Raw genomic sequence first — 21787 nt, 5'->3', positions numbered from 1 at the left:
AATGAGACCTAATTACAGTAGACGAGATAAAGAGGAGGACAGGAGGAAACTTTGAGCTGATCTGGATGGTGTTATTGTAGAAGTCCATGTGTAGCAGAGCCTTCCTGGTAATCAGGCATCCCTAATGCTGTATTAACACATTTATTGACCCCAGCAAGGGAGAGACACTAATTGGACTGATGAGCTAGGATGAACTTCCTCCTCCTCCTCATCTCCAGTGTCACATCTCTGAGCTGCAGTTCTGTTCACACCGTGATTCACATGTCCCTGATGCGCTGTGGTCGACATTGAGATTCAAATGGCCCTTTATTGTGCCAGCAAAATGTTTTTACACTTGAAATTCATAAGCAGTGGCTTGTCGTAGCCTTGTTGTCACTCGGGCTCAAATCCCTTGGTAAACAACCGCTTTTGCTTCAGACGAAAAACACATTTAGCTGTAGACGAGGGCAGCGGCTGAACAAATGTTGTGAAAAATGAAGGCCCATATTTTGGGGCAGTATAATTTCTCATCATCATCATCATCTCCTCCTCTTTCACTTGCACACAAACTCAATGTGTGACCTAGCTAGCTACAGTACTTACAAGTACAGCATTATTAGTGTTATTATTACTCTAATGATCTGTGTGGACGCTGAGCCCTCTAAAAATAATTCCAATGGCCTTTTCAGTGGTCATAATCTGTGTTGCAGCACTGGCTCTTTTTAAATGAAGCCGTCCATTCATAATCCTCTGAGCCAGGGAGAGAAGGACCTCCTGCTGGGGAGAGACCAGCCCTGGACTGGTATTATTAGTATGAAGCTGGATTCACTCTTTCACTTAACTTCTCCATCGCCATCCTTGGCACATCTAAACCAAATTAACTCCAGGGCCAAGGCAGACCCAAAAACAAGAAATGCATGTACGCACACACACACACACCACACACACCTTAACGTCTCGGTCCACTTGAGCTCCAGTTCCAGTGCCATCTTGTCCATCTTGAGCTTCTCGTCCTCTTTAATAGTGATGACTTTAGCCTCGTGCTGCTTCTTCTGGGCCTCCATCTCTCCCTGAGACGGGGAAGGAGAAAGACAGAAAGACATGAATAAAGAGAGAAAGGGTTAATGATATTAACTCTCATGATAAACAACACAATTGAGCATGAGATCTAACCCTGTATGGACAGGAGTCAACACACATTACTACCAATGAGGATCTTGTCGGCCTGTGTGAACATGGGCGCTCTGTGCTCTGTGTGATCAGTCAGAGGAGAGGAAAAACAGCATGGACCTACTACCATCAATGCCGCTCCAAAACTTCCTCTGACATTCATGCAGACTACAGCCTGCTTCATTACGCAGGACCAGAGAGAGGGAATAGGAGAGAGGTGAGCCTCAGAAGGTCAATAGCATAATGAAGTGCCAATGCCACATGGGCTCCTTAAAGATGAGAACAAAATTTACAATCTGAGCCTGATTAGGTATGTCAACCTAAAGCTGCTGGAAAGCCTGCTTAGCATATGAAGAATTGGAATCTGGGACAAAGCTGCTGGAAAGCCTGCTTGGCATATGAAGAATTGGAATCTGGGACAAAGCTGCTGGAAAGCCTGCTTGGCATATGAAGATTTGGAATCTGGGACAAAGCTGCTGGAAAGCCTGCTCGGCATATGAAGAATTGGAATCTGGGACAAAGCTGCTGGAAAGCCTGCTCGGCATATGAAGAATTGGAATCTGGGACAAAGCTGCTGGAAAGCCTGCTTGGCGTATGAAGAATTGGAATCTGGGACAAAGCGGGTGGACGTGATAGATTTAGTAAGGGAATAGACTCAAGGCTATTCAGTACAGATAAACTTTATTACCCCCATAAATAAGCTTAATACACAATCAATAAATACCTGGTCAGAAGAGGGAATGAGGAAGGAAAATCATTAGGGTGCCTGTTGGAGAATCCAATGGCTCCCTGATGAGGTAAACCCACCAAGGACCCATAAAAAATCTATTTGTGTGTGTTTGCGTGTGCCTGCCTGTGTGTGTGTGTGTGCGCTGTAACAGTGCTCTCACCTGCAGGGCGGTCAGCAGGTTGCTGGTCTCTCTCAGTCTGGCCCTGGTAGCGTCCAACTCCTCCACTAGTTTGTCCTGGGCCTCCTTCAGGTTTGAGATGTGTCCCTCTGCTGAACCCATGCCCTGCTCACCCTCCTTCACCAGCTCCTGCAGGCGCAACACCTGCACACAGGGGAGGGACAGGGAGGGAGAGCAGACCCACACTCAGCACAGAACAAGAATAAAGGCTAGAAGTCTATCATACACCACAGTACCCAGACAGGCTTTAAAAACAGTTGTAATAAAGTAGAGTCAAATATATTCCCTTTTGTAATAAATTACACTTGGGAATCTGCACTTGAAATGAGTCAAGACACACTCTACACATCAGCAGCTGTTCTCTAGAAGTCTATCTCAGTGCTCAGAGAGGCCTTAACATCTTAACCAGCTGTAATGAACTCCTAGACTTTCCCGTCAGTAGAGTTGGGAAACTGCACTTCAAATGAGCCAAGACATACATTCCTGCTGTTATTTTCCTTTCAAACCTGGTTTGTTTTCTGAGAATCGAAAGCGTCAAAATTCAAAGAACATCAATTAGCACCAGTAATTCTAATTCTGTGTCTGACCATAATACATGGTCAAAATGAATTGAGAAAGAGGAGAGATCTGATAGGTAGAGTGACTCATGACTGACCTCCTGATTGGCTTGTTCAAGTTTGGCGGCGAGCTCCTCCCTCAGGCTGTCCAGTTGTTGTCTGAGATGGTTCTTCTGCTCCACCAATGAGAGCCTCTCCCTCTCAAACTGCTGCTCCATTTCCTGTTGGCATACCACAAAGACTGTTATAATAATACCAGCACAATAACCATTACAGGGCTTACAATATTATAGGCTTTTTATGAATTGAAAATACTTTGTAGATATAATTGTGCTTTTAGAGGAAAATCAATGAGGAAAATCAATGCCAGTTTAAAGAGAATGAATAGTACATGAAAGGACAATAGTTGGCATTATTCACATGAATACACTAATAAAAAGAGTTTTGTCAGCATCGTTGTTACACAATCCGGTAATAAGGATTCAGTGGAGCTGTTTGGAGGAGGGCTTGAGAGCTGTTATATTTTAGGTGGTGTGTGTGTGTTTAAAGTGACACATTAAATGTGGTTCCCCTGGGCAGGTGGTTAATATCCTGCTGGGAAAACAGATGACATGAGTTCATTATTTAAGCAACGTCAGGCCACTCAAGACAAGGATGTCTGCAAAGCAAATAAATGATGCATCGTTTACTGATAAAAGTCATGTCTCATTATGGAATTCCATTTGCAGGGAGGAAAGATCTTTCGCTGTGACGGTGCGATATCACAGATCAAATGCAGCCTTCAGACATTTCTCGTATGGCATAGATCGCTAGTCTACCATTTCACTCTCATTGCAGGATATTTGTGCCAGTAGATGACACCAAAGTGACAATATAAATCAGTAGACATCACCATAGCAGGGACAGGCCAATGAGATGGAGGGAATGAGTGGCATTTTTAGCACCAGGCATGGAAATGCCAAAAAGATGATTTTCTCATGAAATTCTCAACAGCTCTGCATCTCTTAACGTCAGCGCTGATTCAACTGTGGACAGGACATTGTTCAAACCCCTTCATATAGGCCTACATCTTCTACGAAAACAGAAGTCTTGACCACTTTCATAAAAACATTATGACTAGTATATTACTCTTAAGAGTTTGTTCTTAACTGACTTGCCTAGTTAAATAAAAGGTAAAATAAAATAAACTCTGAAAGGACGCCTTGGAGCTAAATCAATGACTGCCAAATAAACACTAAATGCATTGAGCGGACTAGTGACAGACTACTATGTGAACCATGTCCACTCAACCACAATATTAAGGTTCCTCTGATACAGAAGGGGATTGACACTCTGCAGCATGATCCTTTCCCTCTGTAACTTCGGTTCATGCTTTCCAATGACCCAAAATGGAATATACAACAGACACTTCAAAGTGCAATCTCAAAAGGTCTATATATGAGCAGAAGACTGGTCAGCGCGATGGACTAAGTAAGGCTGAGTACTGCGCTGCACACTGTAGGTGCGTGTCTGGTAGGTTAAGGCTACATCGTTTAGCGCTTTCATCCTTCTCTGCACTCACATATGCAAATAGGAGCTCATCTATGTTTCGTGATCCCATCCAAACAAGAGTGTATGACATTATGCATTTAATCTTGTTAGAGTCTTCCCCTATGTTTCTTTTTTACACTGGGTGTCAAGTTAAGGGATGTGTGTGCGAAGACGTTGAGTTCCCATTTCCCACGCTTCTTGAATAGTGCATACTCTTCAAAGCCTCTAAACGTTTAGTGTGCCACACAAAGTCTGTCAGCCGGGCCACGGTAGTTTGACTAGTCACTAGTTCTATCTCAGTGTCCAAACTAAAAAGTCCATCCCACACCTTGGTGCTGACGACAAAATGACTCTCTGCTGTTTGCAGAGGAAGAGCCTGGGGGAGTTGGCCCAAAATATGATGTCAGCTGCCGCCACATGGCCTTGTCAAGCTGCTCTTTGCGACTACAATGACTCACCGCCGCACAAACATAGACCCATTTCATTATGCTCTCCTTTCACCGCTCTCTCCATTCCCATTTGAGAGAGCGAGGAGCAGAGTTGATAGATAGAGAAATTCTCTCTCTCACACACACACACACACACACGGGATCGACCAACGTTTGTCTGCCTGAGATAAGGTTCCTGAAAGCAGCTGGTGAGGTGCAGACAGGTGTAATCACAGTCTTCCTCTGCCGATGAGACTCCGGAGCTCAAATAGCATCCTGGTGGAAGAACAAGAGGGGTCGTTACCTCCATTTCCTCCCATTTAAAACAAGAAGGAGAAACAGTGGAAAATGTGTTGACTATGAAGAATTAACAGGGTCATTGTGTGTCAGAGACAGCCACGCACGTACACACATTCCAAAGCCCATGAGGAAAGCCACTGTCATCCTTCAAATTGCCAGAGAGTAGAGGCCACAATGGTGTTAGGTTGGCCGGCCCTGATATAAACAAGGGACTGGCTAATTACATCGGCTTAACCCAACATCTGTCATTTGGCCGGTATTTTATTACATAAAGAGTAAATCATGCAACCATGTTGGAGAGGGACGAGTTGACAGGAGCCTTTGGCAGCTACCGAGCTGAGAAATAAAAAGATGACTAATTGCATTTTGGCTGAGTCAATCGTGCATGTCTTTTGAGTGCTTTAATTGAATATGTTATCAGTCAGGGATATCAAAACAGACAGTTTAGTCATGTCACTGCAGCAGATGTTTTCAAGCAGATAGAAAACAAACAAAAGAGTAATTATTTAATAGAGTGAGAGCCAGGTTCTGTCAGCATCTCCAACACCTCGGCATAGGCAAGTCCTGGAACAGTGTGTGTGTGTGTGTTTGAGTGGTTGGGCTGAGCAGAGCGGGGTGGGGAGATGAATTGTCATGGTAGTTTTTAACAAGGCGTGGGTGCTAGGCACTGCTCTACTGCCTGCAGGACTGGAGCTGAGGCAGCAGAGCTCTGGGCCCTGACACACACAGAGAACACACTGGGAAAGAGGCAGACACAGGCCTGGGACACACAGACACAACCTGAGAGACACAGACACAACCTGGGAGACACACACAGACACAACCTGGGAGACACACACAGACACAACCTGGGAGACACATACAGACACAACCTAGGAGACACACACAGACACAACCTGGGAGAGACACACACAGACACAACCTGGGAGAGACACACACAGACACAACCTGGGAGAGACACACACAGACACAACCTGGGAGAGACACACACAGACACAACCTGGGAGAGACACACACAGACACAACCTGGGAGAGACACACACAGACACAACCTGGGAGAGACACACACAGACACAACCTGGGAGAGACACACACAGACACAACCTGGGAGAGACACACACAGACACAACCTGGGAGAGACACACACAGACACAACCTGGGAGAGACACACAGACACAACCTGGGAGACACACAGACACAACCTGGGAGACACACAGACACAACCTGGGAGACACACAGACACAACCTGGGAGACACAGACACACAGACACAACCTGGGAGAGACACAGACACAACCTGGGAGAGACACACAGACACAACCTGGGAGAGACACACAGACACAACCTGGGAGAGACACACAGACACAACCTGGGAGAGACACACAGACACAACCTGGGAGACACACAGACACAACCTGAGACACACAGACACAACCTGGGAGACACACAGACACAACCTGGGAGACACACAGACACAACCTGGGAGACACACAGACACAACCTGGGAGACACACAGACACAACCTGAGACACACAGACACAACCTGAGACACACAGACACAACCTGGGAGACACACAGACACAACCTGGGAGACACACAGACACAACCTGGGACACACAGACACAACCTGAGACACACAGACACAACCTGAGACACACAGACACAACCTGAGACACACAGACACAACCTGAGAGAAACAGACATGGTGGAGGTACATTGCACTGGGCTCTCATACAGAGAAGGCTGAACAGAGAGAAATACCTCATCAAGAACTGAGCAAAACAGGGCCCTAAAAGCTGAGGGAGACTAGTGACAAACCACATTACAGCAAGGAAACTAGATTTTTTTTGGATGGGTCTGTTGTCAACCAATATAACCAATCTCTTTCTGTATGATTTTAAACCACTAGACATCCATAGTGTCAGCACTTATGTGTTGTGTGGAATGGAAGGCAGCACTTGAGGGTAGTCAAAGCTATAGCAGCATAGAGCTGTTCTCAACACTCATGGGACTGCCTTGACAAGTAGCTCTGACAAGCTGTAGAGCCAAACCAGCACAGAAAAGCCTGGAATTCATGCATGCAAATGACATGGAGGGACTTGGAGGAAAGATAAGCTGTTCTGCCCATGGTAATGAGTCTCTCTCTCTCTCCCTTCTCCTCTCCCTCTTTCTGGCTCTCCACGGCTCTCTTTCTCGGTCTCTACAGAGTGGTTCCACCAGCTGTTTGTAGTCCGTGATGAATTAAAAACCTATTTCAAACTGGTAATCATTGGGCTTTCATAATAAGGTTCAGACTCAGCATTGACCTTTTCTCTTATCCCCACATTCAATTAGTAGAAGAGAATCATTGTTTCAACTGTTGTTCTTTAGTCTTGCTGTTGGATCCTGTGTGACTTGGTTCATTAGGGTGGTTGTAATGGCACCGTGCACTGCAAGAGCAGATGAGTGTAGTTTGGTATAGATATGCACAATAATGCAATTAGATAATGTATTACCCCGTAAGCCAAGGCCATTTGCTATCCATAACAATAGCCAAATCATAGCAACTCATAGCTTGGAGGTGAAGTGATCGTTTCTGCAGTGGAAATCCCAATCCCATCCCATTGCTGAGGTGTGTAGGTACAGTTTCACTGCTGTGTGTGTGTGTGTGTGTGTTGCGTAGATTCAGTGCAGTGTTAAGGTGTGTGTGTGTGTGTGTGTACACTCTTCTTACGGCCAGTAGCCAGCTCCTCTCCGTCTCGGCAGTAGTCTGTGTGTTCTCCAGGGTGGTCCGGTGTTTTTTCGACAGCTCCTCCAGCGCCCGGGTCTGTGACTCTTTGAAGTGGGCGGCGTCGTCCTCGTACTTGGCACGCATGTTTACCATCTCCTTCTCATACATCTGCTTCTCCTCCCGTAGAGTCTGACAGAACAACACAGACACAACACCATGACAGTATGCCCTGTGTTAAGCAAAAGACGTTTGATTCTAGTTTTATTAAAACCCAGCTGTGAACAGAATGCTAAACTCATTACTGTCTTATTTCTATTTCCTTTGAGTCATTTGAGTGAGCTTGAGTCAGTCACATACAGGTAACATGTGAACGGCTGTTTGGTGTCTTGAAAGTGACAGCCTGAAGCTGAAGATGCTTCAAATCCCCTCTGACACATTATTCCCATTCAGAGATGAGGCTCAAGCAGCAAGCCAAAACGAACGGAGAGAGAGGCCTCTATTACCAGACAAGAGAGAGAGAGCAGCGTTTCTCAGAATGCCAGTGGCCCAGTGGATTACTGCACAATTCACTCACACCTCCGTTCACAGCAGGTTGCCATAGTAACACCTAACTCAAGGCTATGGTAATGGCAAACAAAACAAAACAGAAGATTTCCTGGAAACTGGAGAGATGAGGTCAGGTTTTCAGGCTACAGCATTGCGGTAAAAGTGACTAGGGCTCCCGAGTGGCACAGCGGTCTAAGGCACTGCATCTCAGTGCAAGAGGCTTCATTACAGTCCCTGGTTCGAACCCAGGCTGTATCACATCCGGCCGTGATTGGGAGTCATGATATCGTCATGACAGAACGGCATATTGCGAAAGCTTCAACTGTACATTTTACCATAATGTAAACGATGAATGAAAAATAGATTATACTTGACATTCATTTACAGGGGAAGTGCAGTTTGTCTTCGGTTCTACTGTTGGTAAATAAGGAGCATGACCATCTGCAGTCGTGTGTTCAGAAGCCATGCATATTTCAGGGCTCCGTAACTCCTGAGAGCACAGAGGACTTTCCAAGGAGCCATCTAAATGCTTAGTCGTAGGATCTGAGTTTATATGTGTAATCTGACATTAATAATTGAAGTTAAATGCTATTTTACAACCAGAAAGCATGGCTGAAAGAAAAATGCTGACTATAGTGGAAGTAGCAGCCATGGCTAATAGTTGAGATATATGAAGCGAATTGTGACACAAAATGGATGTCTATTTACAGCTAAAGTGTAGTCTCCTAAATCGAAATAATCAGCTAAACGTCAACAAAAAATGGTTTTGTCCAGTAACTTCTCTTTCCAAGATGTTGAGTTTTGTGAATAGCGCTGAGCCATTAATCAAAATGTTGAGCTTCCTTTCGGTTATTTAACAACTAATTGACCGACGTTGGTTCAATTACTTGAATTCCATTTAGTTAGTGAGCTCAACGCGCCGTTTTCTCTAGGGAGAAATCAAACTATTCACGAGAGAATTTGTCAAGAACTATGTGGGACGTTGGGCTGATTGGAAGTTTTCATTAGGCAAATAATCAACCTAGTTTACCACAGAAACGTGAGATAACGTTAGATGGTTGACTGGCTGGCTGCTACTGTCTGAGCAGAGATCAGATGATGACGGAATGAAAAATAAGAAAAGACAAAAAAAACTAAGTAATATACACAACTGCAATATTTTATTAAAGTAAGTAAAGTAAGTGAATAAATGATGGTTTAATAAGTGTCCAGCAGTAATGGGCATTCACTACCATCATGGGGCTCATATAATTCTGTGTTGTTACAGCATTCAACCCACTGTCAGGAAGAAGGCAGGTGATGGCTGAGGAAACCTCTAAAATAATTTTTATGTCATTATTTGATAACGCATTTAATGTTTGTTTTTTATTGAAACACAAATCGAAAACCGTGATTATTTTTTAATAGTCAAACCGACCTCACAAAGCACTAATCGCTCAGAACTAGTAGTGAATTAAACATGGAGGGGTGGATTTAGGCCCTGCAGCAGCTGATGGCCAGTAAAGCAGTGTTTAACTGGGGAGATCTGTTGTAAACACGTTCAAACCTAATATTTTCTCCTTAGAGGAGCTGGTGCAGAATAAGAGTCTGTCCTCAGACAAGTCCAGGCTCCAGTGGCAGAAATACAGTTCCCTCCACACCCCTGAAGGCTCACCTTCTCCAGGGAGAGAATCTGTTGCCTCTGCCTGTCGTCCAGTGCCTGGGACTTGTTCTGGAGGGCCCCGCGTTCCTCCTCTAGACGGACCACCTTGTCCTTCAGACGAGACTTCTCAGACTCCAGGTCCCGGATGGCTGCCTCGTGGTTCATCTGAGTGGCTTGCAGGCTGCCAATGTGACCTGCAGAGGAGAAGAAGAGAGAGAGAGATAGAGAGAGATGAAGAGAGAGATGAAGAGAGAGAACACAGTGACAAACAGTCCAGCCAGACAGGGCTATTAGAATGACATTACCTGTAACAGCAGTATAACCATAGAGAGTTGCCCTGGGTCAATGTACTGTTTAAACATTGACGTTTCGGTGAGCCAGTATTTCATTGCCAGATGAAATATTGATGCAGCAAGGCATCACTAATAATCAAATGAGATCACACAGGCATGGCTGTGAGTATACAGCAGGGCTGGCTGCAGTATAGACCGTACAAAGTGCAGCACGCCTTAAACTAGGTGTAATTAATTTGAACACCTCCTTGGGCTACCATTAATGCAGGGATACACCATTTCACCATTAAACAGTTATGTTACAGCAGTTCAGATTAGCCCAAGTAGCCGTGATGCTAATATTCTAAGTGTTTCTCCAACAGCTGTTTTCAGCAGCAGCAGCAGCCTCTCTGTGTCTGATGCCAAACATGGGGCTGCAGATATATACAGTACTACACAGCTACACAATAGGCACCACAGAAAATTCCAGACACAAAGGCAAACAAGTTTTTTTTCTCTCTGTCCTTGATGTATACCTTGACCACGGTATGACAGGTTGAACCACAACAGATGTTGCAGGGCTAGGTAAGAGCTAGGTGAGGGGGTCTATGTAAGCCCTCTCCCCATCAGGGTACATTCCAGAGCCGGGGGGGGGGGGGGGGTGAAGAGGTCTCGGAGCAGAGCTGAGGCTGCAGAGCACACTGGACCTCTGTTGCCGGGATACCGGGGAAGTTATTTGTCACAGCACAATCTCCTGTCAACAAGTACGCTAGCTGAAGCTGGAGCTACCTACCTCCAGAATGAATTAAAATCGTCTATCTGGGTTTTGGTTCATTCTGCCATCCACTGGGAATGTATCATACCAGTGAAAAGGAAAGAGTTGCGTGACACATAATTGAGAATAGCTGGAAGCCTATATACAGTAGGTTTGAGCCTGTGTACCTGTGAAAATATCTGATGCAAACTGGTGCAAAAACTTTTTTAACCAACATTATTTTAATATTTCATGACTTGAAGTTGTTGATATATACATTTGAAGTCAGAAATTTACATACACTTAGGTTGGAGTCAATAACACTTGTTTTTCAACCACTCCACAAATTTCTTGTTAACAAACTATAGTTTTGGCAAGTCGGTTAGGACATCTACTTTGTGCATGACAAGTCATTTTTCCAACAACTGTTGACAGACAGATTATTTCACTTATAATTTACTGGATCACAAATCCAGTGGGTTAGAAGTTTACTGTGCCTTTAAACAGCGTGGAAAATTCCAGAAAATTATGTAATGGCTTCAGAAGCTTCTGATAGGCTAATTGACATCATTTGAGTCAATTGGAGATGTACCTGTGGATGTATTTCAAGGCCTACCTTCAAACTCAGTGCCTGTTTGCTTGTCATCACGGAAAAATCTAAAGAAATCAGCCAAGACCTCAGAAAAAAAATCATTTCCAAACGCCTGAAGGTACCACGTTCATCTGTATAAACAATAGTATAAATAAACACCATGTGACCACGCAGCCGCTATACCGCTCAGGAAGGAGAAGCGTTCTGTCTCCTAGAGATGAATGTACAAATCAAATCCAGAACAAGAGCAAAGAACCTTGTGAAGATGCTGGAGGAAACCGGTACAAAAGTATCTATATCCACAGTAAAAACGAGTCCTATATAAACATAACCTGAAAGCCGCTAAGCAAGGAAGAAGCCACTGCTCCAAAACCACCATAAAAAAGACTAGGCCTCCTGGGTGGCGCAGTGGTCTAAGGCATCGCAGTGCTAGCTGTGCCACCAGAGATTCTGGGTTCGAGCCCAGGCTCTGTCGCAGCCGGCCGCGGCCGGGAGGCCCATGGGGCGGCGCACAATTGGCCCAGCGTCGTCCGGGTTATATAGAGTTTGGCCGTTTGCGCACAAGCAACTCCTGTGGCGGGCCGGGCGCAGTGCACGCTGACCAGGTCGCCTGGTGTACGTTGTTTCCTCTGACACATTGGTGCGGCTGGCTTCCGGGTTGGATGTGCATTGTGTCAAGAAGCAGTGCGGTTTGGTTGGGGTGTCTTGTGATGTGTTTCGGAGGACTCGTGGCTCTCGACCTTTGCCTCTCCCGAGTCCGTATGGGAGTTGCAGCGATGAGACAAGACTGTAACTACTACCATTTGGATACAATGAAATTGGGGAGAAAAAATGGGGTAAAAAAACAACAAAAACAGACTACGGTATTCAACTGCACATGGGGACAAAGATCGTACTTTTTGGAGAAATGTCCTCTGGTCTGATGAGGAGTAAAAAGGGGGATGCTTGCAAGCTGAAAAACACCATCCCAACCCTGAAGCACAGGGGTGGCAGCATCATGTTGTGGGGGTGCTTTGCTGCAGGAGGGACTGGTGCACTTCACAAAATGGATGGCATCATGAGGGAGTAAAATTACGTGGATATATTGAAGAAACATCTCAAGACATCAGTCAGGAAGTTAAAGCTTGGTCGCAAATGGGTCTTCCAAATGGACAATGACCCCAAGCATAGTTCCAAAGTTGTGGCAAAATGGCTTAAGGACAACAAAGTCATGGTATTGGAGTGGCCATCACAAAGCCCTGACCTCAATCCTATAGAAAATGGGTGAGCAGAACTGAAAAAGCGTGTGTGAGCAAAGAGGCCTCAGTTACACCAGCTCTGTCAGGAGGAATGGACCAAAATTCACCCTATTGTGGGAAGCTTGTGGAAGGCTACCCAAAACGGTTGACGCAAGTTAAACAATTTAAAGGGCAATGCTACCAAATACTAATTGAGTGTATGTAAACTTCTGACGCATTGGGAATGTGATGAAAGAAATAAAAGCTGAAATAAATCATTCTCTCTACTATTATTTTGACATTTCACATTCTTAAAATAAAGTGGTTATCCTAACTGACCTAAGACAGAGGAATATTTACTGGAAATAAATGTCAGGAATTGTGAAAAACTGAGTTTAAATGTATTTTGCTAAGGTGTATGTAAACTTCCGACTTCAACTGTACATAGACTTAAACGTTGGGGGAAATCAAGTTTGGACTAAGAGTGGTGTGGGTCATTATTCAAATTGTGGTTAATTAGTGTTGTTCAGGTAGTGCGGTACTGTGGGTTGTAACAGAGAAAGAAGGGAAGAAGAGGGGAAGAGAAGGATAGTGTAGAGTGTAGGATAAAAAGGCTTGGGAGGAGGGTGGCATGCTAACTCACTGGCTTTGAGGAGGATCTCTGTGGCCTGCTGCTGCACACGATCTCTGGTGGCCTCCAGCTCACACTCCGCCTCCTTCTGTCGAATCTCCACGATCTCGGCATCCTGCGTCACCTCGTCCAGCTGTTTGCTCAACTCCTGGAGCATAGACAGAGACACACAGAGCACAGGTTAGCCTACCCTCCTGAGGCACAGACACGCATAACACAGGGTCAACCTCCCGACCCATGTTCATTCTCTCTGCCAGAACAATGAAACAGTATACACATATATATATATACATATATACATATATATATATATATATATATATATACACACACACACGACTCACTCGCTCATATGCTCTAATAATCATTTAACTTTCTCTCCATCGCTCTCTTTTTTTCTTTCCTGCATTTGCACTCTCTCTGTAGAGATGTAGAGCTCGAGAAACTAGCCACTTTTCATTCTTAATTGGACAGCTTTTACAGTATGGTGCATGTTCTCTACTGCTCTCAAGGACTGGCCATGAAATAGTCACTTAGATTTACATTTCCCATGGGAATATAGTCCATATGGAAGTGGAGTTCTAATGCATATGTAAATATATTGACTTGTCTGGTGGGGCAATAGGAAGCAGGGAGGCATGTAGCCTAGAGGTTAAGAGCATTAGGCCAGTAACCGAAAGGTCGCTGGTTTGAATCCTTAAGCCGACTAGATGAAAAACAATCCGTTGATGTGCCCTTAAAGGAATATTTTGGCATTGGCCTTTTATGTAATTCCCCATTTTATATGTCTCTGTATTCAGTATGAAGGAAGCTAAGGTAGTAGACTAACGTAGCATGCTAACAGATACCCATAAACTTCCATTTATTGCACTAAAGTTAGTTAGAAGTAGTTTCGCGAGCCAATGCTAACTTATTTCATACTGGAGAAAGACACATACAAATGGTATCCACGAGTTCATCTGACTTTGGGGAAGTAGATAAAGGTCCTCATTGCCAAAATCCCATAGTATCCCTTTAAACAAGGCACTTAACCCTAATGGCTCCTGTAAGTCGCTCTGGATAAGAGCATCTGCTAAATAACTAAGATGTCAATCCTTATAGATACCGGGGCCCCTCAGGGGTGTGTGCTTAGTCCCCTCCTGTACTCCCTGTTCACCCACGACTGAGTGGCCAAGCACGACTCCAACACAATCATTAAGTGTGCTGATGTCACAACAGTGATCACCGACAACGATGAGACCTGGCAGTGTGGTGCCTGGACAACAACCTCTCCCTCAACATGAGCAAGACAAAAGAGCTGATCATGGACTGATCATGACCGGTTGCATCACCGCCTGGTATGGTAACTGCTCAGCATCCAACCATAAGGCGCTACAGAGGGTAGTGCGTACGGCCCAATCACTGAGGCCCAGCTTCCTGACATCCAGGACCTATATACTAGGTGGTGTCAGAGGAAGACCCCAAAAATTATCAAAGACTCCAGTCACGCAAGTCATAGACTGTTCTCTCTGCTACCGCACGGCAAGCGGTACTGGAGCGCCAAGTCTAGGTCCAAAAGGCTCCTTAACAGCTTCTACCCCCAAGCCATAAGACTGCTGAACATTTAATCAAATAGCCCCCCCTACAAATTACCTCGACTAACCTGTACCCATGGACATTGACTAGGTACTGGTACCCCCTGTATATAGGCTTTTTATTATTATGTAATTTTATTGTGTTACTTTTTAATAAATTTTTTACTTTAGTTTATTTAGTAAATATTTTCTTAACTCTAGTTCTTGAACTTCATTGTTGGTTAAGGGCTTGTAAGTAAGCATTTGATTTTAAATAACATCTGCATGTTTTGTAGAGAGACAAACCATGCTAGCTAAAGTCAAATAAACATATTGTCAGGAGTAAGAGAGGGGATGCATTCTGATTGGTCCGTGTGGTATGATTTCCCTGATGAGCAGTTGCTGGTGTGTGTGTGTGATGAGCTGTTTAGGTGGAGAGGACACGCTTTAATCACCCTCACAGTTTGTTTTGTTTCCCTTAATGAAAAATCAAATTGTGGCGGCATGACTGATATCATCGTGTCACACCTGAGCACCCGTCCCATACTAAACTGACTGGAAGAGCTCCTGGGAGCGATCCATTAAAATACATTCAGAGAAAGTAGCTAACAAAGATCCAGCAATACATGTTACAGAGACTAGGCCTTTGGCTGACTGAAAGGGAATATCTGTAATAACCAGTGTTATAGGGTACATTCCTCCCTGAGTCAAAGCAAAGTTATTTTTGCCATCTCCACCGTGCCACACGTATGAATGTGACGAGACTGACAGCTTCTCTGAGCCAGGCGAATTCATTCATCAGAATAATGAGAACGTTTCTATTGCAATTCCTTTGGATATATCCAAAGGTAAAACAAACTAAAGTGCAAATAGTTTGCTGCTATTTCAGCTGCTTGATGTGATAGTGTGTTAGCTTTAGTTGGCTAGCTAGCTAGCTAGCAAAGGAGAAGTAACGTTAGCCTAGCAATATTTTATTGGACAATCAGCTGGCTGTTGCCTATTTATAAATGATTTATCTCGTCATCGTTGTCTCTCATCATCATTGAACCTCTGCTAGTTAGCATAGCCACATGGAATGAATAGAATGAACAACAGATGAAAACATGAGAATAGAATTAACGACCAGTCTGTTTGGTTAGCAACTTCAGAACTAAGAACTGTTTTTTTGCCTGGACTATATAGTCTGATGGAAGGATGAAATAAAACAAATGTACTCATTAAAATGAAATTAAAACATGTTAATATTTTAAATATATTGCCAACCATTTTATAAAAGCAATACGGCCCTCGAACCCAGGATTATCGTGTGATAACCTCATCCTAAAAACAGCCCTTAGTTGGGAGTTTTCACACAATAATCCCCCGGGTTCTCAAGCCTTATTGCTTAATTATATGATTCCAACTGTTTTAATCTATATCGCACATCAAATCGCAACAGCAATGTTTGATAAAAACATTTCCCATATCGTGTAACCCTAGGTAGGAGGAGCATTCTAGGTAGGAGCATTTTTGGTAAAATCAAAATGATTAAACATTAGGAGAGTGTGAATGATGAAGAGGTCTAATTATGGCAATTTAAATGGACCCTTAAATTTAGATCAAACTGTGGATTACACTTTTTTAATCCTGCGCACTTCAAAGTTTGATTTTAACTTCTAATCATTTCTTTAAATGACTATTAAACCACAATGGGATTTTCAGGATTAAGATATTAACTGCTTTCTGGGTTTAAGGATTACAGGGTTTAAAGATTACAGTGATAATTTAACATCAATGCTACATATGCTCTACTATGAAGTTCACTCATGTATCTCTTTAAGACTAATAGCTTTAGGCACTTTCATTAGGATGTTTAAGCCACAGTTGGCTATCTCCACAGGCTCTCTTACCTTGATATTGCTCTCGGCTGCAGTGAGCGAGGCCTGCAGTTTGTGGGACTTCTCCCTATGTTCCCGGGCCTCCTCCTGCACCCTCTGCAGCTCGGAGCGCAGCTTCCCCAGGGTCTTCTGCAGCGCTGCCTCCTGCATGTGGAACTCCCTCCGCAGCTCCGCCTCCGTCTTCTTCCAGGCCTGCAGGTTATCTGCGGTGAGCTGCTGCGTGCGCTTCATGGCCTCCAGCTCGCGCTCGTAGAAGGCTTGAGCCTTGTTGAGCTTGGCCTCGTACTCCTCCACCAGCCTCTTCTTGTCCCCCTTCACCTCCTCCACACGCTCCGACAGGGACTCCACCTCCACCTTGTGCAGCTGGCCCAGTTTCTCCTGGTCCTTGCTGTGGTTCTGGTTCTGGCTTTGGTGGCTCCGGAGCAGCTCCGACACCTCCTGCCGATGGTTGGCCTTTAGCTCCTCCAGGGCCAGCTTTTTCTCCTGCTCAAACTGGGCCTGCGCCGTGCCAAAAGAGCGCAGCTTCTCCTCGAACGAATGCCGCATCTCCTCCACCTCGCGGGACATGGTGACAACACGCTGTGTGTGCTGGGCCTCAGTGCAGAGCTGCATGTCCTCCACACGCTGCCGGTAGGTCTCGAACTCGGCGAGGGCCTGGCGCTTCATGCGCTCGTGCAGCTCCATGGACTCCTCGAGCGACTGGATGCGCTGCTTAAGGTCCATCTCATCGCTGATCTTACTCTTGTACTGCATGATCTTTTCCCGTGTCTCGGACAGGATCTGCTGCACCTCCTCCTCGTGAGCCTCCTTCAGTGTCTGGATGGCCGCCTCGTGCTCGTCGTTCTTGGTGTTCAGAGCGTAGATCACCTTGGGGAGGCAAAGAGAGCATCAGTATGATGGTTGAGAAAGGACAGCATGGAACAAACACACATCCAATGGATTGTTTGAGCGGGTGCTGGAGATCAAAGTAAATGTTCACCAGTAAGAAAGTTAAAACTGTGTGGGGATGTGTTAGCATTGTCCTCAAACTAAAAGGGATACCTTGAAGGTTTATCATTACTTTGACTTCCTGCAACAATCAAAAAACCACTTATGAGACATATGATTGACAGTTAAGTGAGTGGCTGACCTTTAAATCCCAAAAATGACTTCCAACTGAAAGCCTGGATAATCTGAATACAAAGTGATTTTCTGGTCACACAAAATTTAGGGGGGGGGGGGGGGGGGAATACGTTTTACATTTACAGTTCAAAAGCCATGAGAAATTACCCCTAATCTTAATCCTCCCTCCCCTCTACTGATCCAGGGTGCTGGCTCCAGGCTGCTGCCCTACGGAATAAGGCTATTTGTTTTGTCACCAGATAAACCTAGTCAATAATTCATCACTTTAATACTTTTGAAAACGCCTGTCATAAGAAGATAGAGTAGAAATGGAAAATAAAATGCCCTTTTCAGAGAATTGTATCCATATTTATATGCCAGGGTGAATAACCGGGGGAGGACTGTGCATCTCTTAAACGTGTTGCCAACTTGCCTGTGTTTTTAATATGTTCAAATGTTCCGAAAATTTTCATTTTTAAACCGACTCCTATTGGCATCACTCGTACGACTGTCCGTTACAGCTCTCCATCAAATAAGAGCAGATGCAATACATTGTTCCCAGCCAGGTAGGACAACATTTTAATCAAAGGTTTATTCAAGAAAATACTAAACCAACAGGCATTTCTTGTTTGCTATTGTGACCTCTACTGCTCTGCCATATCTCAATCGCATGGCAAGCTCTCAAAGGAGATAAAAGGCCTATGCAGCAGGATCCCAGCTCAATTCCCATTATAAACATAATATTAATCTTTTAATACCCTCAATGAAAGGCATTCTATGGGAATGAAAGGGCCCCAGCTTGTGAAGTTTCTCACGAGCGATGAGGGCTGAGTCAGAATTCATTTCCATAATTGTTTTGACAAATGACTAGGGGAAAGAGCTAAAAGTTCTGGGCCTATCTGGTGTTGGCTCGGCAATCTAGCCAGCCACATATGAAGAGAGAGATAGAGAGGGAGTGATAAAGAGTGAGATAAAGAGAGAGAGAGAGAGAGAGAGAGAGAGAGAGAGAGAGATGATAGAGAGAGTGCGGTCTGCAGTCCCATAGGCTCAGCGGGTGAAAGCAGTGGACTGAGAGACAATGGCTTTGGCAGAGAAGTGTGCAGTGATGTCATCATCCCATAATGATTCTCTCCTCCATTTGACCTGAGAGGAACCCTGTTGGCCTGCTGCCTGCCTGCCTTCCTCTCTCTTTCTCAAAAATATCGACATCATAGTTATGTATTGATCACAAACTCCCAACTCAACATAGTAAATTATTGCTGCTGCCTGGATAAGTGAGCGGAAAAGGTCTCCATGTGTTATTAACATCAATTCTATTGGAGTCAGCCAGCAGTTCCACACATTGATCTGTGGAGGTGGGAACGGCTGGCTGAGTCCAATAGAATTATATGGTCAATCCCACTAAGGCAAACTCTGAGTGGTTGAAATCCCAGCCTTGTGCGCTTTATGCCAAAAAATGTGAAAGCTGAATCAGTGATTCTAGATGGATACATTCATCACTGATGGGATGTAGTCAATCTGAAACATGAGCCAAAAGCCCCAAGAGTAGGCCTGGACCTACTTAGTGCTACTGAAGCTAGGAATGTGTGGTCTCAGTCATAACACTAAGCTACAACACCTGCAGAGAGTTAAGCCTCATTCATGTTCCCAGAATGGTTTGAAGATGCTGAAGATAGAGAAGAAAGAGTGATCCATTAGATCACTCAAAGACATCTCAGGGCTACACTGTAGATGGTTCTGGGCTAAGGTTTCAGAGCGAACTACTCAATATTCCCCATCAGACTCTTTCATACAGAATACTGATACACAAACGAGTATGAAATCGGACTTATTGCCATAAATGAATGATGATCAAGGATTCCAGGTGACAAGATTGAGACATAGAAATGAACCGGGATGGTCAACTCAAAGCTCTCTGGTTGTGGGTGTTCATATCTAGGCTGAAGTCAGCATGAGGCATCATCTGCTTCAACAGGAGAGGGCTCAGTTCTGACAAATCCACAACTTCTCCTCTTATCCTGGCACTGGGGCTTTAAAATCACTCCTATTGCCCAGTGCAGGGGTCATTACTAATGTCTTTACATCTGCAAATGGGACCTTGATGATAGATATTATTACCGCCATTTGCAGAGCAGTGCGGAAGGGTAACACATTGTTCAGTACAATGGGGAACTCGGTAAACGGGGCCAAATTAGCTTTGAGCGGTGGTAACTGCCTTGGTGAGGCTGCAATCACATTCTGCTCTGTGCTAGAGATCAAAATGTTGAATTTTCAGCCTTAACGGACAGCCCTGCAGAATGACTGACTGCCATCTCAATGCCCGGGCGGTCATCAATGTTCAGCTGCTTTGCCATTGACTGTCTGCATCAGTATTCAGTTGAGGCCAACATAAAGGCAATCTTGCTTATGTTTCCAGTTTTGTAAACCTAATTCCTGACTCGTATTCAGTATTAGTTGGACTAAGTAACGTACGAATATACTGTAGCACATCAACCACCTTCGAGGCCCCTTAAAGAAGTGAGATGCTGATTCGCTAAGCTACTGAATATGCATTAAGTGTGGAAAAAGATAGAATGAAGTCGAAAGATAGCCTAGTGCGAATTACAGTAATTACATGCACATTTTCCACTAAACTGCAAGGTGCACCTTAATCCAGAAGGTAATTAAGGCAGATGATGGGGTAGGACTGGGCTGGTTCTGTAAACGCTACTTGGTTTCATACAGAGGGAACACTATGATGAGCTTCTCCAGCAGTGTGACACCCCCACTGCAGCATTTACATGGCCTGATGGTGAATATGTTTGTTTTAAAAGCCTGACTTAGCAGCAGTCCACATATTAATGTATTATTTTTCCCGCTCTCATTTAAGCCTCTCTCAGACAGAAGATTATGGTTTGCGTACATAGGCAGTAGTTGTGTAAATAGTCTTTACACAAGTCATTGCGTCATCTTATCTAAGGCAGGTTTGATTGATTGCAGTATCATTGCTCTGGGAGTCACTGCTCTGAATGCACTATATGGTGTTTCTTCATAGAGAAACTCCAGACACTCACTCACTGATGTTGTGTTGGCGTTCCTCTCTCTGTTCTGTTGCGTAACTGTATTGGTGCGTTCTTAGTTATTGGGATAGATGGGTTTTTTCACAGCTTCATTACAGTGATGAGTATTTCACACGCTCTATATATAATCTGCAATATTCATTTACAACTCTTGGTCTAATCATGATGCGCTGTACTGTAGGCTGAGATTAGAAACGTTGACTTCCCAATCGGTCTTCCATTGAGATTTAACACATTTGAATTACAACCGAGACACATGGCGAAGGTCACAGAAAGTGATGTGCTCCACTTGCCTTCAGACAGGAAGTGCCTGTGTTAATGGAGGGTGGAGTGGTTACCTTTAGTATGTGGGTGCAAAACAAATGAGTCATGCCCCAATTTGTCTCTGATTCATCTAACTACCCTGAAAGCCTAACTGAATGAGATCTAATTCTAAAGCACTGCAATCTCCTCCTTCAGAAATGTAATGGTTGATTAAGATAATTCAATCACATGCCTCTCATTTTAATATTGTAAATATGCTTCCTTCCAACTGCATTGTCTATGGTCCCTGATCTTCCTCAGATACTAAAGCAGATGAAACCAGAGGACTCAGATACTAATGCAGAGGACTCATGCCAACTTTTGGGATACTGCCTGATCAATCTCTAATACTGTGTATTAGACTGCAACACTGGGTGGTGAGAAAAGCCTTGATTACAGTGGTTCCCATTTCCTTAGCCGGCCTTGACAGGTTTAGTCTGTTTTACCAGGGGAATTTAGTGCCTGCTGCTGGAAGGCACAGTTGCCAGGCCCCTGATGTCATCCAACTTGGGCAGCACCCTCTCTAGGAGGTGGAGGCTGTCAGCAGGGCAGAACACAGAAAGCAGAACAACTCTGTAAGTACCTGCTGGAAAGGAACAGTGTAAACGTCTGTCTGAGAATGTGTCCAGGGCTGGACCTACTACGTCTTACCAGCCACT

The 21787-nt window shown here is 44.5% G+C and overlaps 1 protein-coding gene across 6 annotated transcripts in view; it reads right to left on the bottom strand.

The window, feature by feature from the left end:
* LOC109900721 (protein FAM184A) overlaps positions 1-21787 on the bottom strand; it is a 103297-nt gene that overhangs the window by 42418 nt on the left and 39092 nt on the right. For all 6 annotated transcript variants that reach the window (XM_031837151.1, XM_031837149.1, XM_020496492.2 and 3 more), the window contains 7 exons: positions 16678-17532; positions 13248-13383; positions 9782-9963; positions 7585-7770; positions 2713-2835; positions 2040-2201; positions 928-1049 (listed from right to left, as the gene is read on the bottom strand). In XM_031837151.1, coding sequence (XP_031693011.1) covers positions 928-1049; positions 2040-2201; positions 2713-2835; positions 7585-7770; positions 9782-9963; positions 13248-13383; positions 16678-17532 — 1766 coding nt within the window. The remainder of the gene's footprint in view (positions 1-927; positions 1050-2039; positions 2202-2712; positions 2836-7584; positions 7771-9781; positions 9964-13247; positions 13384-16677; positions 17533-21787) is intronic.

The sequence above is a fragment of the Oncorhynchus kisutch genome, linkage group LG12, assembly GCF_002021735.2.
Source record: "Oncorhynchus kisutch isolate 150728-3 linkage group LG12, Okis_V2, whole genome shotgun sequence".
Classification (NCBI taxonomy): domain Eukaryota; kingdom Metazoa; phylum Chordata; class Actinopteri; order Salmoniformes; family Salmonidae; genus Oncorhynchus; species Oncorhynchus kisutch.
This window is presented reverse-complemented; position numbering and strand designations above follow the sequence as displayed.